Source organism: Cyprinodon tularosa, unplaced genomic scaffold, assembly GCF_016077235.1.
Source record: "Cyprinodon tularosa strain WSP-4 unplaced genomic scaffold, ASM1607723v1 ctg37, whole genome shotgun sequence".
In the NCBI taxonomy this organism is placed as follows: domain Eukaryota; kingdom Metazoa; phylum Chordata; class Actinopteri; order Cyprinodontiformes; family Cyprinodontidae; genus Cyprinodon; species Cyprinodon tularosa.
Window position 1 is genome coordinate 4,273,056 of NW_024039085.1, and position 21,437 is coordinate 4,294,492.

General features: G+C 35.6%; 1 protein-coding gene and 1 long non-coding RNA gene across 2 annotated transcripts in view; one reads left to right on the forward strand and one right to left on the reverse strand.

Annotated features, from left to right (window-relative positions):
* Window positions 1-290: 290 nt before the first annotated feature.
* The window catches only part of wdr27 (WD repeat domain 27), a 46,254-nt gene continuing 25,107 nt past the window's right edge, over window positions 291-21,437 (reverse strand). The window contains exons 21-24 of the mRNA XM_038296254.1: window positions 16,810-16,907; window positions 13,808-13,910; window positions 8,470-8,568; window positions 291-538 (exon numbers count right to left, since the gene is read on the reverse strand). Coding sequence (XP_038152182.1) covers window positions 425-538; window positions 8,470-8,568; window positions 13,808-13,910; window positions 16,810-16,907 — 414 coding nt within the window. The 3' untranslated portion in view covers window positions 291-424. The remainder of the gene's footprint in view (window positions 539-8,469; window positions 8,569-13,807; window positions 13,911-16,809; window positions 16,908-21,437) is intronic.
* LOC119790640 lies at window positions 5,231-14,592 on the forward strand. The gene is made up of 3 exons (XR_005281749.1): window positions 5,231-5,564; window positions 13,812-13,915; window positions 14,120-14,592. It is a non-coding gene; the product is annotated as an uncharacterized LOC119790640 (long non-coding RNA).

The following is a 21,437-nucleotide window of genomic DNA, read 5'->3' on the forward strand; positions in this document are numbered from 1 at the left end:
AAATATTGTGATGCTTAATTCTCCAAAATGTTTATAATGGGAAGTACCTATAATGTTGTTGCTGTTTTTTGGCAAATTTAGCTGAAATTGTCGAATGCAAAAAAAATGTGATTAATGTGGTTAACTGAATCAAAGGCTTTTTTAGTGAACTCTGACATTCCTTTGAATCTCAGTCAGAGGGAAATAAGTAAACACAGAAAGATTGGCTAAGATGAACAGGCTGTAATGTGCTGCTTAGTTTTAAAATTCATAACCCACAAAAAAAGAACATACAAGAGCACTAATGTTCATATGTTTTGATTTTATTGAGCTAAAGGCAGTAGAAACAAAACAAAATAAATTCTTTGTTTCATATGAAATCCTTGCCTGTGGGTTTCAGCTGTCTTAATGAATACTGCATGGTCTCTCCTGCAGCCAGCTCTAACTACGCAGTCATGTTAGAGACGCAATGCACAGCAGTGCTGGTGTCATGGGACAAAGGGAACGCTTTGCACGACTGGTAGAGCCGTAGCTTCCCGTCCAGGGTTCCTGTTAACAACTAAAGAAGAGAAACAAAAAGAGAGAATAAAATCAGGGTCCGCTTTTTATTTTATGGATGAACTTTCTTAACATACATGTCAATCACGACCTCCTATTAAAGGAGTTATATACTATAGTTAAGGTCTGAGCACACACTGGTTGCGTATGACTATTTAATCTCCAATCCAATATTTTTCCATGTTACACTGACTGCCTATAGAGAGGCTCAGACTATGCAGGATGAGCAGATCTGCACAGATATTTTTTTCACTTCTTTCTCTGTCCCACACAAATTTAAAACAATTTTCCACATTTGACTTGGACAGAATATAAAAAGTTGATAAAAATAAATAATAATAAAAATCACCCGCACAGCTATAAAACAAAGCCCTGCTTAACGAGTCTTTGTAGCATCTCAAACCAGAATAGATGGGGAATTTTTATAGGTCTATATTAAAAACATGATGAGAAAGTATGTCTAAAGAAAAGAAAAACACTGTTTTAAATGAAGTGGGACGGTTTATATGCTGACTGATGCAGTGAGAAGTGATTCACAGTGAGGTCTGTGAAGTTCATAGTTTTTCTTTTTTCCATAATGTTAGGAATCCAGTTTGTGTGGGTTGTTTGTGTGTTTTTCTCTCTCCACCACCAGGTGGTGCCCTGTCCTCGGTGGGCCTCCCTGCACACCTGCGGCTCGTTGGATCTCTTATCTAGTTTTTGTGTTTGCTCTTCGGCAAGAAGCCTTCCTGAGTAACTGGATACCTGGACCTTCTCCCCCTGGAAGGATTAACTGAGTACACACTGAGCAGGGGAAAAACTCCACATCATCCGTTCAAGTCCTCTTCGGAAATCCAAGTGACAGTCCGCTCCTTTACTCCTCTGGGTCCAACGCTTGTCTATCTGTTCGCCCTCCAACGAGTTCCCCCTTCTCTGGATTAACCCCCACAAGCTGGAGCCCCCTCAAACGTGAGGCCCTCTCCAGTAATATTGGAGAGGGACTCACCAATATTCCAATTTAATCAATAGTCAAATTTCCTACGGTCCCTGAACTGATCACTGTGATCTCCCCTTCAGACTTTCCAGTTCTGGTTCTCCAGTCCACTGAGTTCCAGATCCAACTTCTGTTATTCATCTGTAATAAACCTGTTTAACTATTTCCTTTGGTCTCTGAGTGGTTCTCTGCATGTGGGTCAGATCGCTTAAACCAATCATGACACATAAAGAGGGGAAAGTGATGAGCTTTGCTTACCTGCTCTGTCTGCTCCTCGTTATTTAGTTTTTTTGTGCGGTGTTAGTGAGTTAGCTAATTATTATGAGCTTGCATTAAAGCTCACTTCATTTGTGTTGATAACAACCATCAATTTGGTTCTTCGGTTGAATGGTGAGGTAATTAATTTCTAGGAAAAGCTGTGACTCTTGCAGTTCTTTTTTTCTTCAGTCTTATGTCTAAAGATGATAAAGATTTCCCTTCAAATTAAGACAAGTTAAAATTCAAATTAAGACAAACTAATACTCAGATAAAGCGCCATGACTTTTTGAACGCTACCTTTAAAAACTGTTTATGTGTGTCAACATTTGCTGGGTAATCAGAAGGAAAAATCTCAATAAAACAACATTATTTGTTCTATTAGTTTAACCAAAAACACTAAAACCACAAGAATGGCAACCAAACCATAAAAAATGCAGAAGTGAGCAAAATCATTAGTTCCATTTTTGGCCTGCATCTCACATAGAGCAATTGATTGTGCTTTAATTATAGACTCTAACTTATCTTTTTAGAATACAACCGGATTTTCTATATTATTTGAACATGTTTGTCTTTCTTTGTGTGTTAAGAAGCAATAAGATTTTCTGTAATGTTCGGGTTCTAGAATGTGTGTGTATATGATCCTTTTGTTTTCTAATTCTTTGTTACCTTTTTGGGTGTTTCATTTTTAAAAGCCATCTTGGAACCTTGCTAAGGAGGCGGCCTGGCTCAACTGCTGGCTGTAGTAAGGGGTCTGATGGGAACGCTGCCATTTTGATCTAAGTTTAACTATGCTCTGATGAAGGAGACCTAATAAATCACCTTTTGTTTTTGCTCCAACCAACTTCGCTGAATTTTTCCTTCCACACCACACCTCTCAGCACAACATTGTGTAAATGTGTGTCTAACTCTTAGTAAACAGCTAAGAGTTGACACGTACTGTGCACAATCCCAGAATGCAGTGCTATGTGACATCAGTGGGTATTTCCCTATAGAAAATGTATTTTCAATACAGTGAAGTAACTCACAACCATATTGACACACCCCAGACTTTTCCACATGTCAGGTCACAGAGTAGCTCAAATTGGAGCATATCTAGGGAGGAGAAAAGTCAATATACTGGCTTTGTGACTTACACAAATGCATTTAGTCCCTCCCCCCAAATAAGAATATTGTAGAAAATAATTTTGCTTCAATAACAGCTGCAAGTCATTTATCTAACAGTATTTACCATTGTTAAACATCTAGACACTGGATTAAACTATTCTATTGCATCTCTGGTCGTATATTAGGGAACATTATAGTGGTGGAAGGTAAACCAGTCTTAAGACTACTGGACTCCTTTGCAAGGTTTTCATAAATAAATAAAACCTGTATTTAGTCGCTTCCATGTTTTAAAATGTTTTAACCAGTTTTCTTGTCCCAGTTGCAAAAGAGATTCTACCAAGACCTTTATTTAAAGAAAAACCATTTTGTTTTTTTGTAGCTTATTGATCCATTAATGAGTTAAACCCAAAGTAAACACACTAGTGCTTGTCTTGTGACAAAGAGTAAAGGTTCAGGGGGTAAAGAATACAAACTTTAAATCACAGTATTTTCAGTTTGCAGTGACTAAAAGAGTCTGGAAGATGTCGGGAAATGGGCACACTTTCAATTTTTTTTCAAACAACAAATTTTAACTCTATTTTATAGCATTTTAATCAGGTTTTGTTGTAAAATGCAATTACACTGCAGGACTAAATTCCCTTTATAAGATCGTAAATATCATAAACAACCTTAATTTGTATCCCTGGGGATTCTTGAGTAAATGTCAGTGCCTGCATTAATTTTCTTTATGCCCATTTCTTTAAGGGGGGGGGGTGAGTGGTTAGAAAATACGACATCTTCTGGATAAAACTAACAGCAATAATGAAGAAAACTATTTATTTAAAAAAAGACCTTTGGCCCAGCTGTTGTTCAACATTGTTTCCCATGTACACTAAAGCACTGCTGAACAAATCTTTACCAGCAAGCAGATGACTGTACTGGAAATGGGAGTCACACATGCTGTGGTCTGAAGATGACTCAAACATCGTAAACTGGAGAGATTTTAACGCTTCGATGGGGGAGAAAGTTTCAGCCACTTTTAAATCCTCAAAAGATACTAAAGGGAGCTTGAAGGTCAAAGACAAGCCAATTTCTTTTCAAATGGAGCCAGGCAAGATGTGAACATTACATCTTTATGTACTGTAGATATCTGTTAAATAGTGTCGCAGCTCACTTTACCGTTACCTTAACCTTTGAGGAGTTGCCCTTTCATCCTCTCAACGAGGGACCTTAATTAACAGTTTAGGTTCTCCCTCCCACAGTACAATAACAGCTGTTTAAAACTCTATAGGATTAGAGATGTGCTCTAAAAAAAAATCAGGGATCTTCAACATCAGATGGCAAAATTGCAATTTTTCTTTTGAGAAAATACTTTCTGATAAAAAGAAAAAAAAGGCTTTTTTTGTTTGTTTTACACTTTGTTTTTTACTTCCAGTGGGTGTCAGCAATCCTGAACATAAATCGTAAACTGGGAATCTGAGTGACCCTCAGAGCCAAGAGTCAGAGCTTATTGCAAGATGATTTACCAGAGACATACACGGTGGGGTCAGGGATCACCAGTTCAAATGAGTTATCGTGTTTTCCGTAGTGCTGCACTTCGAAGAACAACATCCCTCATGGGTCAGGTCTCTGTCAAAAGACCTGATTTGCATCGTCAGATGTTCTTACAAAAGTCAACTCAACTCTTACACAAGCAGATGTTCAACTGCGGTTTAAAATAATTTGCCATTTTAATAATCTTTTTTCCACACACATAAAAATCTAATATCCAAAAATTTGAGAATTCTTGTTGATTTACTGATGTTTTATTTGTTTGTTTTTTTCTTTTAGATCAAAGTCACACTCAAACATTTCAGGAATTTTAAGTGAAATCAGATTCAGGACTTGCGTGAGACACACTGATTGTTACATAATATAACTTACTGTCCACCTTGATGGCTCAATACCACAGAGCACAAATCAATAGTTCAAAGCAGGAATAAATATGTCACTTAAAAACACAGCATGGATTAGATTTTCAATGGGTACTTCTTTCAAATATTTGCATGCTAGAGGGGAGAAATTATCAGATTTAATAAATATATGACTATAATTAATAATATTCGCCTTATACCTTCAATTGTTAAACAGCACAGAAGCAGCAAAGCTCTGTGAGGACTTTTGGCCCAGCTGTTGTCCAAACATTGTTTCCCATGTATACTAAAGCACAAAGAAATCTCCTAATTCTATGTCAGCTGAACTGGCAACATTGCACCAAGAACAACTGTTTAATAATGTATGAAATAAAGTCATTAAAAGCTGTGCTGATTGATAAAGACAAAATAACAGTCATGCCGGAGTGGAAAGGGGACGACCTGGACCAATATTTACAAAGGGAGGGGTAGAGAGGTCTTTGAGAACATAAGACATTCAAATGTATTCCATTAAGCTACAGCTCTGGAGCAAACTTTGGAGATTCTCATCTGTAAATCTTTCCCAGCTATGCGATACAAATTACCTATCAAAACACCAAGAGGTCAGAAATGAAATGATACAGTTAAAGTCTGGTGGGACACCAGTTGCATGCTATATTTTGCTGCAGAGAACAAAGATGATACAAAATGACATACGGAGAGCAGAGAGAGCATAGAAGTCACTGAGAGGAAGCACTCGTTGCTCATCTAAGTTTGGATGACACTGCGTGTGAACTTTCTGCATACAGCTGGTTGTGTTGGTAAGTGATCAAAGCTCTGCACTGACTCTCTGCAACTGAGATTCAAAGTAGTAGAGAACACATCCCTCACACATTACTCAGGGCCAAAAACACAGAACAGAAATCAGCCATACTAGGATAATGATATTTCTTTTTTTGCCTCGGTCTTTTCTTTTACATGATGGTTTAGATTAACAGCTGTGAAGTAATTATTTTTTTTTATGTCAAAAGACAACCATTACATTTGAACCAAAGCCAAACCGATTTTGCAGAGCAACAAAGTGTTGTGATTAAAGATCTGTGCCCTTTCACGCTGACTGAAGATAAACTCGAGGAAATGAAACCCAGTGATCAAAGAGCCTGTTTCGTGGTCTTTTTAAGGAAAAAATGAGTGAAAAATGAAAGGGGAAATATGCACTAAATTATCTACCCATGTCAAACATCAGAAGCTTCTCATAGCAGCAAATATGGAGAACAGCTGGTCCTCAAATGTCACTAAACAGGAAGGTGAGCACAGGTTGGGGACATATTTTTATCAACTGTCTAAAAGGGGAAGTATGAGTAGATCTTAATGTAATTGTAATCTAGTATACAAGCAGTTTTGCAGGTCGTTGTAATACTTAAAGATTTTTTTTCACTGCATTGTAAAAGGACAATCGTTGAAAGATAAGGTTACCACGTACCAGACTTTTATATATATTATATATTTTTCAAAATATAAATACATTTACACGAGGCAAAGTGACGCAAGTTTATTTATATTGCCCAGTTTATAATAAAATGATTATAAATTTAATTTTATTATATTTTTTATATTTTATCATTATAAAGATATAAAAAAACTGAAAATGTTAGAACTGTAAATTTACAGTCATATTTTTATATTACTGTTTTTATATATTTTTTTTTTACTATTTTTCAAGACTGCACTTGTGTAAAGGCTACACTTGTGTAAACAAAATGACAAATAACACAGTCCAAGTCTAAGTCTAAAGTAATTTCTGTGGTAAGATAATCTAAATTGATGTACAAGAGAAAAGAAAAAGAAACATAACACATTGCAGTGCCATAAAGGTAGCTAAATAAAAGATGAACACAAATAATTAAAGATAATATAAAGGGATTATCAAAATGAGAAGTTTATTATAAAAGAAGAACATAGCAGTTTAAATGTTTGTTAAGAAAAAGAAATTTGAATAGAAAAATAATAATGTTCAGATAGTATACTCAAAGGCCACTCTATGCAAAAGGTTTTAATGTGGATTTTAAAAAATGTAGGGAGTTTGTTCCAGATTCATGTAGCATATAACTAAACGCTACTTCTTCATGTTTGGCTCTGATTTTGGTTATTAATAGTAGATTAGAGACAGAAGCCTGGAACGGTCTGGCGGTTGATAAACCAAATCTGTGATGTATTTTGGAGCTAAACCATTCAGGGATTTTAAGGTGCATTCTCTTTGATACATGGAGCCAGTATAAAGACTTTAGGATTGGGTTGATGCCCTCTACTTTCTTGGTTTTAGTGAGGATGCGGGCAGCAGCATTCTGGATGAACTACAACTGTTTGATGGGCTTTATAAGCAGTCCTGTGAAGACAACATTGCAATGATCAATTCTTCTAAAAATGCACACAATTATTTTTTTCGAGATCCTGCTGAGGAATTAGTCCTAGAATCTAATTAGTGCTCTAATCCTCGAAATGTTCATTAGGTGATAGTAGGCCAACTTTGTAACTGTCTTTGTGTTTCTTTGAATGTTCAGGTCTGAATGTTTTACAAACTTTCACGAACATGTAAGTTTTGCTTAGAAGTGTATAGGTCTAAAAACACACCTAATAGTCTAAGATAAAAAAAAAAAAAAGTTATAGTATCACATTATATGTAACTAAAACCTTATTTATGATCTCTAAAAATAAGAAAACATGTCAGGCACCTAAGTAAAAACCTAGCTGGGTTATACAATATGGACTTAAAATCTTATCACGATATTTGCAGTACTATTGTGATAACAATAAAACTGATGATAAAAACACTGCATTAATTATTTTAAAGACGTTCTTAGGTAACTGTATAACTGTGACTGCAACCCACAGCAATCTTAGCCCCACAAACACATCTCTCAAACATATATACAAATCTTAACAGGCTTCTTCAGGACACCAGTTACAAACATAAATGTAATTTATGTCACTATACATCCCATAATAACCAGATTTAATCATATTCTTCAAATTGGCCAATTCCCCAATCGAAAAGAAAAATACATTTTTTAAATCACCCATTTCATGATTTTTCTATTATCACCAATTTTAATTGATAGTTTAGACAATAAAACTAAATTGTGGGCATGAATAAAAATTTATAACGATTACGATAAACGATACAATAAAGGCCCACCCCTACAATCAATGTCTACCTGTAATTTAATTTGGCAACATATATATTTTTTCTTTTCTCAGTGTCTGCCTTTAATCCACATCTTATCAAATAAAACAAAATGTCCAGAAGAGCTGATGTGGAGCAAGTTTGCTCTGACTGATTAAGTGTGCTTTTAAACTGCACAGATCACCATAGCCAATAAATGGCTCTGAACCAAAGTTTTCCATTTTCAGACTTGAAAATCTGAATATATCGCTGTTGTGATGAAAAAGTTTTCTCTAAACGGAGTTACACAGATGGATGTGAAGATTTAAAACATGTGCTTTGGGTCAAACAGGCGATCAACTAGTCTCAGGAGTCATCATGCAGAGGCTGTGATTGTGTTGCATATCTAAAAATGCTTCAGGTGCAAATTCCATTTCTCTAAGGCGTTCCAAACAAACCAATAAATCATTTTACAAAGGAATTGGTGTTTTTTGCAAATACTTTTGCCACACAATGAAAAATAAATAAACAATATATAATAAACACATATATTTTCCTGTTACCTCTGGTGTTGCAGGGTTGAAAGCCACACTTAGTACAGTGTCTGAGTGTCTCTGGAGTTTGTGGAGGTAGGTGCTGCTACGGATATCATACACATAGGCCTGAAATAAATAACACAGTAACAACAAAAAAATCTGTTATTGCTGTGAATTCAAAAAACAGATGCAATAGAGAGAGAGAGAGAGAGAGAGAGAGAGAGAGAGAGAGAGAGAGAGAGAGAGAAATAAACAAAACAAACCCCCCCCCCCCCCCCCGAACATCTGGGAAAAAGGCACAGCACCAGTCAGAGGTGGACATGGAAGTCATTATTTTTCCCTTTTCAATCATTGGTTTGAAACTCTTTTCTGGGACTTTATATAATATAAGCATTCAACTTCAGTATTATTTGAATAAAAGAGTTGGGTCCACCTTTGGGATTTATTTCAGATTGTCTCTAAAATTCATAAATATCAATATGCTCTATAATATTTGTTTGTGTCCCCTACCACATTTCACCAGCCAAGTTGTGTAGCAATCAAAAGGTTCTAAAAAATGACGACCCATTGTTAGATCACAGCTGTTGGCAGAATTAATAGCCTTGTTTTTTGTTTTTTATTTTTTAGAATAGTTGACTCTTAGTTGCCACATGGCCTACTAACTTTAATAGGTTTCAGGTTGAAGCCCTCAAAAGGCTGTTCAAAAAAGTTTAATGCAGGGATAAAAAAATAAAAGAAATCAGTGTTTAGGGCAGAGATGGCAAAAGTACTCACTTTCCGTACTTGAGTAAAAGTACAGATACTTGTGTTAAAAAATACTCTGGTAAAAGTGGAAGTACTGATTAAACTTCTTTACTCAAGTAAAAGTAACAAAGTACAGGCTTGTAAATTTACTTAAAGTATAAAAGTAAAAGTAGAAACCACTTTTTTTCACGCCGTTGCCTACATTTTAAATGGATGTCTGCCAATAGGACTAGATCTCCGTTGTGTTCATTTTCAATCATCTCGTCGTCCATACTACTATGCTAACTCCACCGCCACCAAGCTGCAATGATTTGCTGCGAATGAATATCGCCGAATCTGTCGATTCATCTTGTAGTGGTGCGTCAAATGCAACATAGATTCCCATCCAATTAGATTGAATTTGGTATTGATGACGTGAAAAATAATAACAGTAACTCCATTGAAATGATTCAAAACAAAAGTAACAAGCCAATTTTTAAAAATGTAAGGAGTAGAAAGTACAGATATTTGTGTAAAAATGTAAGGAGTAGAAGTAAAAAGTCGCCATAAAAATAAGTAGTAAAGTAAAAATATCAGAAAAATCTACTTGAGTACAGTAATAAAGTATTTGTACTTCGTTACTTCCCATCTCTGGTTTAGGGTTACTGTTCCATTAAAAAATCCAACTGATTCCAATTTTAACCATCTCAGCCAAAAATACAGGCTCAGATGCTTAGAAATAACCCATAAACCACCAATAATGATAATGTATAATTGTATTTTAACCACCACTGGTTATTGGAGTTTTAAATAAAATGGGCAGGGTAATAATAAAGCATATGGAGGGCTGCCTCCATATGCTTTAAAATCACCAAAACCAACATATGTATTTAATAATTAAAAAACAAACATGCTTTCAAAAGAAAAGTACTTCTACCAAACATTTATGATGGTTAGTTTAGTATCAAATTATACATAAAAAAGTAAGTGGATGTAATAGTAAAATTTAACTGTTTGTATGAATTTAATTAATTAAGATTATATCGCAAATATGTTCCAGGAGGTTTTTGACTCAAAACCTTGTTAAAGTGTTTAACATTCTAAGGGAATCCTTTAAAGTGTTCTTGTCCTGTTCGTCCATGAGTGCTTTTTGATATATTATGACAAGTATAAACGTCTGTGGCTTATAGATGTCTCAGGGCAGCCACAAATAAATACACTGCAGCAAAATCTCTTCAAGTTTCCAGGAAAATTTGGAAATGTCTTTTCTTAACAGAGATGCTTTAAATGTTCATGCTGTGCCGAATCCCCATAATTATTAACATCAAGCAGGATGGATACATTATTTCACAGTTTTCCACAAACATATACACCAGAGGAGAGATGGGTAAAGAAAGGGAAGTCTATCCTCTGCAAAAAGTCTTGATCGTAGGGTTAAGACACTGTCTGGAAAAGCAATTAAACAGCTCTGCTTAGATATAAATGCTCCAATTGATTTTCCTTGGGTTAATATTTTGAACACAGATGAAAAATGTCTAGCAAAAGGGATCATCCCTTTAAATGGACAGAACAGTGATAACTATACCCCAGCCTTGATAAGGTTACGCTTTTTGGTAAAAGTTTAAACGTTTGCAACTGTTTGAATATAAGAAAAAAAAAGGTGCAGGAAAAGAAAAAAAGTTGGCATCCAGAAAGGAAACTTAAAGTCCGGAACAGAAAAAAAAAAAAAACTGTTTTGACAGTGAGAACAATCACAGGCAGGATGGGTAGAGGTGAAGGCAAAAGGGAGACCTCAAAGAGACTAAATCATGGGAGAACATTTCAGAGTAAACAAGCAGATATAGCTACAGCTGGTTGTAGTAAATAGATTTAGATTTCCTCTTGTTGGGTCTTTAAGGTTTCAACATGGGCTAACAACTCTCTGTGATGTAAACTATAATTTGAGTTTTGCTCATTGCTTCATAGTCACTGTAGTATTATCTACAGTAGTAAGTAAGTACAGATATTTAAAAGCTTCTTAAAAATGAATAAGAGTGATAATACTGTTAAAATATTTGGTTCAGATAGGAAGTTCATCATTCTTGCAGTCTTATGAGATGCTTTAAGAAGCACCCACTCTGGAAAAGCACCAATTTGCATACAAAGCGGAGCAATCAAAAGAGGCTGAGTTGACTATAGCCTCACACATTGTTTTCATACAACCAGCACACTGTGAAACATGTTTGTGAAAGCTGTTACTAAATATAAGTTCACCATTCAATGTTAACTGCTGCCAGGTGGGAGACTTTTCTACTAACTAATACTAGAGTTCTGCAAGGCTCGACCAAACAAACATCTTGATGAATCTGTATAAAGGCGCCAAAGGCAAGGCAAGGCAAATTTTTTTGTATAGCACATTTCAGTATTAAGACAATGTAAAGTGCTTTACATGATTAAAATATAGGAAAATAAAACAGAATCAAAGCAAGTAGGAAAAAAAATAATGATACAAAAAAAAATGGATAGAGCCTCATCAATGTGATGGTCTATCCAAAACTAAGAAAATTAATAACTGATGTTCTAGAGAAAAGGGGGCATCCTTTTCACTATACTTCAGAGGTAATTCAGTTGAGAGAATGGCCTCTTTTTAACTTTTTCCAATATAGAAAACCTAACATTTGTACAAAAAAATAAAACATAGCTTGCTAAGCTTATCATTATTGGTGTATAATAGCAGGTTTTCTTTTTAAAGTATTCTTACTGGTAGCATTCAGGTGCTGGTTTGGCAGCAGCTGAGAAGAAAGCCTCCAGAGATTCATCAAAAGAGAACAGAAAAGGATTGAGACTCAGAAAAATACATTATCGTACATTTACAAGACTAGTGTGATTAATGTGAAACTTATAAAGCTTTTCACCATTAAAAGGAGTATCCAAGTGTCGTTAGAAAACAGAACAACATTCAAAGTGTTTTGACAACAACTTATGAATGTGCAACATCCTTAAATGATGGATGATGATTTGGAATATCCATATTTTTTATCTTTAAACTACCATCCATTTAATTGTATTTCCTATATATTATGTAGATGGATTTTTTTTTCTTGTTATTCATGTTGTGTACAACACTGGAATTGAGAACATAACTTTATTGTACATTGTGTATTGAAAGGGAATGAAATTAATTAAAAAATGTAGCACTTGACTGTGCCTAAAAAGTTTTGCATGACTGTATCATGACAGGTTAGTTTTTCCTCCGCTGGTAGTACGTCAGTTGGCTTTCAAAATTGCTCACATATTGCATTATCCTTCAGACCCCTCAACCAGTGGGAATATATATAACCAGTTGATCTTAAAGTGAATCAAAAAGATCATTATTTCTGTGGAATATTATTTATAAGATCATATATTTTCACTTCATTCTGTTAAGCTGAGCTGTTCTGAAGTTTATACTTTGAGCTCCTTTTTAGCTTACAAGTCAGCTCTCATTAAATTCATGTTTTTCCCAGGTTAAAATACTGTGATTCCAGCTTTCCTTTTGTGTAAACTCTGTTTGCATCAGTAGCAAATGATTTAACAGTTTCCAGAAATGAGGAGCAGTACCCTTAGGAATGGAAACAAACAGTTCGAACATACAAGACATGGTTTGACATTCCAAAGGAAAAAGATGATCAGGTTGATTATGGTCTGGTAAAAGAAAACAAATAACTGCAAGAATGGATCAATGATGGCATCACTTTCCCCTTTGTTGAGCATGCTTTAGGAACTGGGTAGATTAAAGCCCCAGCTAATTAATTTAAGAAAACAGCACTTCAGATTACAACACATCCATCCATCCATCCATCCATCCATCCATCCATCCATCCATCCATCCATCCATCCATCCATCCATCCATCCATCCATCCATCCATCCATCCATCCATCCATCCATCCATCCATCCATCCATCCATATCTCACAATCATGTTGAATGTAAAGATGCATACTCCACACAGAAAGGCATCAGGCTGGTTTAACCCAAGGACCTTGTTACTGTGAGGGAACAGTGCTACTGTGCTATTCTTACATTGTTGTTTATCTCACTTATTCTCTTCAGATTTTGGAATCTTCTTACACAGTTTAAATCATTATTGTTATGCATATAGAAAACTCTAAGAACAATCAGATAAAAGCAAACAAAGCCAATGCTGCTTTGGATAATCTTTGGAAGCCAAAATACAGAGGTACTGAAAAGTTTTGCTATTTTTAATGACTAATAACTGTATAGTTTTTTCTCCTTATCTATCTTTGTCCTTACTGTACAGTGTTATATTATTGTTTTTTGTGTGTTTTATATTTTTTTTACCTTTGTGTGTATCTACATTCTGCCATTTGCATTTTACCATGAATACAAATCAAATAACAACATTTATTTAAATTCTTACTTCTTTTCTATTTGATCATCACTCAAAGGTTACACCCAACAGGTATTTTTAATCCGACAAACAAGCAACATCAAACGACAAATTCCAACTAACTGAATGTAACTTTAATGATTTATTACCTAGTGAACAGGTAAAAAGCCAAAGTCTTTCATTTTTTAAAAAGTTAAAGTTATGCAAATGTTTAAAAAGATAATCTCTAAAGGTTTTTACAGCTAACTTGTTAAATCTATCAATATACTTACGCAGTTATCCTCAGAGCCAGAGGCGATGAACCGGCCGCAGGGTGAGATGGCACTGGAGCATGGATGACAGCGATTTACATGGTTCTCATAGCGCCGCACACACCTGAGGTAAAGATGTTCAATTTAATACATAGCTTAAATAAAAGCAAAAGTGAACCAGTGTCTAAATAATTAACATATGTTGATCTAGTCATTGGGTGACCTGGCGTAGCCACAACAACCTGGAGCTCAATGCTCTGAAAACAGTCAAGATCATGGACTTTAGAATGTGCACAACCCCATCCTTAACCATCGTTCTGTGTGGCTGTCCAGGTACCACCATGGACTCTTTTTGCTTCCTGTTAACCCTCATTACCGGTTACCATCATAACTCATTACCACAAGCTGGAGCTGAACATCACCTCCCTCACCAAGAAGGCACAGCAGAAAATGTACTTCTTATGACAGCTGAAGAATTTCAGCCTTCCAAAGACAATGACATTGCACTTCTACTCCCCCATCCTTCGGTTCATCCTCTGGTGAGACTGGCTGCAGATCTTCTGTCTCTTCAGGAGATGTACACTTCCAGATGACAGAGGGGAGCAGGAACAAACTTTTTCAAACCCTCCCCTCTGGCTGGAGAATGTGGTCCATTAGGACCAGCACATCTCACCACATCTGGTGCTAGCCTCATAATAGCAAGGCCTGGGTCCACCACAGACACGTTTCCTACTAGTATATAAAAAAAAGAGGCAAAACAACACAAAAACTCCATCCCCATTAAATGTATACCATTTAACCTAATCAAATACTGTTTTTTTTATTGCTTTATTCCAAATGTAATTTTGTGTGATGTTGTATATTTATTAACCGGTCAACTTGTCTATGTGTAACACCTGATTGCACAAAACAAATTCCCTTTACATATAGAATATTTCTTTGCCATGAGCATTTTCTGATTTGCATTCTATATATGCTCATATTTTGGCACATTTGGTAGTGTTGCCTTGCTGTAAGATCCTGGGCTGAAATCATGGAATGCAGCCTTTTTTTCCCATGAAGCTTGCATGTTTTCCACTCCGCAGTGGAGGTTCCCTCCATATACAGGTACACTGTCTTATCCCCCAAAGTCCAAAAGCATAACTGGTTAAATGTTATTTCTAAATCGTCCACATGTATGAGTGTGTGTGCATATTGTCTGCTCTGTGTGTCTTCAGGTTTCACTGTGATAGACTGGTTGCTATCTAGGGTGTACTTGCTTCTTGCACAATGAACACTAGAGATAGGTACCAGCTCCTCTGCAACCCTGCAAAGATAAGCAGGTATAGTACAGAAAATGGATGGATGTCTGACAAACCCATTCAGGTTAAAGAGGAGGATTTATATGTTTTCTCACACATCCTCTTTAAAAAGATCATATTAACATTTAACATAAAGAAATTTCTTATCTCTGTGCAAAGACTGCTGACATAAGAAAAAAGATTTCACTAACTTAATCTAAAAACCAGGGACAGTATATATAGTAGAGCACAAAAGATGAACAGAACTTGGCAACTTCACATTCTGCAGACATCTTAAGTTACTGAACACAAAGAGTTTAGCATGACTCAGGTCTAAATGGAGGAAACATGGAGAAGTCCAGCTATGAATGGTCCCTTGTGGAACTTGTGGACTTTTTAATTTGGTCTGCAGCAGCATGTAATGCCTTTACAATACCATAATACCATCAACAGCTGGTGAACCTGGGAATCCTATAAAGGATGGCATGCAGGTCTTTGAAGGCATTTTGTGAAGTCATGGTTTTGACATTTATATGTTTGTGTCATTAAGCTGGACTAAGAGTGGGTCATTTTCCCCGATGGCCATTAAGAAATCAGATACATGCAGTAGCAGCCAGACATGGATATAGACTTTTGGTGAGATAAAGACTTGGGCTTAGTTAGAATATTGATTCAGCAGTTATTTTCCTATTTATAATGAGAACCTTACTTTATTCAATAGGATGTTTTCCTACTTAGAAGACCATACGTTTTAATGTAAGCATTTAGTTTGTTCCTTCGTAAGTCCTTAAATCTTATGATAAAAAGTAATTCATTTGCTGAAAGGTGTTGCTTTACATTATTTATATCCCTATTTTTAGTATTAATATTGGGAAAGTGGGTATAAATTTCAAAGTTTAGAACTGCAGATTGTTTTTTTTTGTTATTTTTTATATTTTAAGCAACAACTTGACATGTGGGAATTATAAACTGTACACCCGCCTCCATGTGGTCAAATTATTATTAGTTATGATAATAAAAAAAATAGCTTGCTATCAGTTTGAGAGGTCAGCATATGAAACTCGGTATATTATATAATGATCATAATTTTGGTCTGCAGTAAGATGCTTAACAACACGGCTGTCAAAACTAGGGAGTTTACTTATACAGGAGGTGCAAATTTTTATCAGACAGTAGATTTTTACACAAGGAATTTGATACGAAATCAGCCTAAGACATGAAAGAATGCAAAACTTATTAATGTCTTCTATTAGGCCAAAAAGAACATTGAAAGATCCAAAAAGGTCTAAAAAATGATCTGTCTAACAAGGACAGCTGTAAATCACAGCCAGAGAACTTTGGAAATTAAACACTTTCCAGTTTAAGCATCAAGTTAATAATATTTGTGTAAGAAAAACGATTATGCAATTTCAATGTGTCATTTTTATACTTAGGAACAGCAAATTGGAAAAAAAAAACAAAAAAAAAAAACACCAACAAACATCTTGACTGAACATATGAGCAACACATTTAACAAAGGTTTGACAGCTCTTCTAAATAGCCCCATCAGCTTTGTTTAAAATTTCATGGAAAGATTTATGCTTCTAGATGCTGCAGTCCAACTAATTTAATGTTTTAAACAGAGTTTCTTTCTTGAAAAGCTTGAAGCAACAACAGGCCTAAACATAAGAAACTGTAAAAGGTTTTGGTTCATTTTGCTTTTCATAAAGAGTTTTTTTGTTTGGATATCATATCGATACAAACCTCATTGTACGGAGGTCCCACATCTTCACACCATCTGTAATTGCACTGGTGAGGAATACGTTGTATGACTCTGGAGCCTGTGAGGTGAATGTGGACCCCTTTAAAAAAAAAAAAAGAATAAATGAATAAAAAAACAGATGCTTCAATAAATCACCTTTTAAAAAAGGAAAAAAAAACGTTGAAACTCACATTAAATAGTATAAAAGTGAAAGACACCCAAAATAAATTCAAAAACTTGTTTTCAAATAATAACTTCATTGATTAAAGGTATAGAGGACGTTTATTTCCGGGTGAATCATCAAAATAAGTGGCCCTCCTAAATGTCAGTTATTCTGGTGATATGTTTACGTAAGGCCGTCATATATGCTCGTCCTGTTAGCTATTTTTTTGTGCGCATGCACACTTTCAGGCATATATTTGTGGTGAGCAACAGTTTCAGACAGTTATTGAAGCTCACCTGTCTCATTGTGATTCTTTGAAAATGGCTGAAAGCCATAAGAGAAAAAGTGTCTACGAAGTGTATAAGAAGAAAAGAAAGACCTCAGAAGATTCAGATATATCCCAGAATGCTTTAATCATGTCCCTAATTAATTTTTTCTGGAAGGTAAAAATTTTCAAGGTTCCAACACTTGAAGAAAGTCATCCAGGTCCTGAAGGAGGAAAACATACCCAGACCATGACACTACCTCTACCATATTTGATCATTTGTGTATGGTCTCTTTACTGAAATGCATTAATAGTTTTATCTCAGATATAACAGGATAGAAAGCTTCCCAGAAAGTTTCACTTTTGACATCTTTGTCCACAGAATATTTTCTCACAAATTTTTACCCTGCCTCTTTTTAACTGTTTACTCAAGAACCTTGAAGTTAACTGAAACGAGTCAGACCTTAACTGCATTAGATGTTTTTTTTGGTCTGGGTTCCTTTGTAATCTCTCATGAGTTGGTGATTTGTTTTTAGAAAACCAGACACTCCTTGGAAGGTTCATCCTGCATCCTTTCTTCTCCCTTTATGGATAATAGCTCTCCCTGTGGTTTCCTGGAGTCTTGAAGCTTCACAATGTTAAATGTCAGTACATTTGTTTGAACAATGCTTTTGTGATTTAATTAGCTTTGGTTTAATAACAGTGTTTTGTATTTATTCAGGATATCTTTGTTGGATATAAAGATCTATTTACTTATGTAAAGCATTTGAAGGTGACAAATAATTTACAAAAAAATAAAAGCTGAAGAGATCTGTAACAGAGAAAATACTTTTCTTTACAGCCCTGTGACAATCTTTGTATTACTTCTTTAAAAAATTTGAAAACCCTCAATTATTTTCCTTCAATTTTACTATTATGAAATACTATTAGTAGTTGTGTTGGTCTAATATCATATGTTAAAGTGGAAAAATATACATCTTAGTTCATGGTTGTGACATAAAATGTCAAAAGGTTCATGGGGTACAGATATTTTTTCATGCTATATGTTCCATATAAAAAAAAAAAAAAAAAAAAAAAGGGAAACTTAATATTTAAGCCAAGAAAGTTTTCCTACCTTTGCCAGATTCATGTTTACAGCAATATTTTTATTTTACAACCATTTTTTGTCTAGCCGGAAGCATCATAAACATTTTGGAACAGTTAATCTAGATTAATGCCATTGGAAAAAAATACTATTTATCATTTAGAATGGGAACTTTTTTTTTTTTTTAAGTAAAATATTTATTTGTACATTAACATTAAACATACATAACATTAAACAATCGCCAAAATAACTGCTTGTGAAGCACGACTGTTTAAATCCGGTCAAATTAAAAACAGGATGGGAGAATGATTTCAAAGTATAGGACCTTTGTAAAGTGAGGTTCATGTTAATGATATTGAATAATGAGCTATTTTATGTTAGATGGAGCCGGGTAACATTTGCAAGTAATGAGTAGGATTTGAAACTCTATTCTGAGATTAACCGGCAGGCAGTGAAGAAAAGCCAGCAAAGGGAAAATGTAATTTCTCATGGTTATCTTTTGAGATCACCTCTCTTATTTCATAAAAAAAAAAAAAAATCCTGTTTGAATGTAAATAATTGTAGTTTTAAAACTAAGAGGGGTTTTGAGTTTCTGTGCCTAGAATAAAACTCATTTTCAGCTTAATTTCCCATACTCAAGGGACCCCAAAAAATGCAGTTTCCACATAAAATTCAATTTATGACTTCCAAACCAAGTTATCAGATGATATAGTTTTAGTAAGAGAGAATGCAGCTGTGAGGGTGTTCTTTGTTTAGATTTCCATTAAGAGTGTGAGAACAGGAGTTTGAGACAGCATTTCCAGTTCTAATTTCCAAGAAGTCCTCAGTTCTGATGAGTTCCAGGTGAATTTCACAGGAGGAGGCAATGGAAAATTCAGGAGGAAAGCGTCCTGTTCCTCATGCGTCAGTTTTTGAACGTCTGGACTGCCCTGGGATGACAAGGCAAGAGGGGAGGGACATCTGATGTTAGTGTGTGCAGTGTCCAGGCAGGGGCAATCCTCCACAACTACTAACCCCAAACCATCCAAAGGCCCTCAGGCACTTAGGAAGAGAAGTCCTTATTGATGCAATAGCCAAGCTGAAAAAACACGCCGCAGGCTTTCTATAGTGTTGCACACAAAAGATGTGATGACAAAGAACGTGCACATCTGGGCAAGAGGAATATAGTCATCTGTACAAGAGTCAATAGCAGCTGAATGAGTTAATTCATGCCAATAACAGGAGCATATGCAGCTAAACCAGGCTGGGCTGAATGTCAAGCGTGCAGAGGAAAACACGCAGAAGTAACATCAATCAAGGTTCACTGAATACATGCAGGCATCTGTCACATACAAGTTATATAACAACTATGAATGGATCATTATTTCAATACTTTCATGAAGGAAATAGTTAGAATACTACTGTCAATATACGTTACTATAAATAACATCCTGAGCTTGAAAGAGGTAAAAGTACCACTTTGGGCTTTACATATCTCATTGTGTTGCAACAACAAATAGGGTGAGCAGATGTCCAATATTGTGCAGGACAGACCACATTTTTCACTTTTGTCTCCCTGTCTCAACAAATCTAAGCAATGCCCTGCCAAGGGCAAAAGTAAATAAAAAAATATATTCACAGATGCTTATTCTTAATATGAAGAAAGCAGAGCTGCAGTTTTTGTCACAAAGCTACGCCAGCGCTCCGCATCATGACCAAACTGCACACCAGACAGTACCAGATCGAACATATTTATCGATAAAAAATTAAACAGTGTGTCCCATATATGATGTTTAAGCTGAATAAAATTGAGAACAAACAGAGCTCCATTTTATAAAGCAGAGTAAGTAGGAATCCAGAGTAAGTTCTGGGACAAGTTCATGCATACCCTGGTTTTACCATTTTAAAAAGCTAGAAAGCCATTTGCCTGAGTAAAATTATGCAAGCAAAGTCCTCTGTGAAACAATCCTGTTCAGGAGTAGCAAGTAGTCCCCACTGTTAAGCTGAGATCTGTACAAGTAGGTGTTGGAAGAACCTTAGCAGAATCACATTGTATAAACAGACACCTATTCCAGCCGGGTACGGAGCGATTGAACCCGACCCGGTGAAGGTATTCTTGCCCTGACTGCCACAGGGCCGCGGCTACCGGGTCACTGGGTCGGGTTCGGTCGCTCTGTCCCCCGCTGGCTCCCTGCCCCGTCTGCCGGCTCTACTGCTGCACTGTAGTTGACCAAATCCCAGACGATTTTGAAATTCCCCCCAGACATTTTTTTAGGTATGAAAAGTAGGACATGTCCAGGAAAAGGAGGATGTCTGGTCACCCTACACTGTACAATAAACTACAAAGTATGAATTTGCAAAAAACAAACAGGGAAAGCTTAAATTCAATTTACATATAAACTGTCACACTATGAAATAGAAGTTTGAAATTAGTTTCCTGTTCCTGATTTTAAGTTCCAAGTACCAAAGGGCATTTAAAACTAAATTAACTAAACTGTTGGTGCCAGAACTGATAGACCCATCACTCTTCCTAAGGAGCATCAGTAGAGAAAGCTTTGGCACATACACATAGAGATACAATGTAATTTAGATAAAGAATATTCAGATGTTAGAAAAGCCCAGTAAAAGTCCAACTACAAATCTGCAGCAAGACTGACTGAGCTTGTGCCACCTTGGAAAGAAGAATGGACACCACTGTCACACTGGAAAAACAATCTAGAAATAAGTAAAAATGTCTTAAATTAAGTGTATTTACCCTTAATTTGAGTTGGTAAATAAGATGATCCGCCAACGGAATGAGTATTTTTACTCTTAAAATAAGGTATTTAGATAAAATGCACTTTAAATAAGACAATGCAATTGTGTTTTCTTATTTTAAATGCAAATTGTCTTGTTCCATTGGCAAAATGTCTCTTTTGCTTCCTTAATCCAAGAACAAATGCACTTATTTAGAGAAAAAATGACTTATCTAGATTGTTTTTTTTCCAGTGCAGCCTTAGATGTGTAAAGCTGGCAGAGATATCCTGAAATACGGATTCAAGCAAAAGATGGATCAATTAAGAATTCACTCACAGAGGCTGTATGAAAAAGAATGACGGTCTGTCCGGATTTTTATTTGTTAACATTATAACTGTATTTA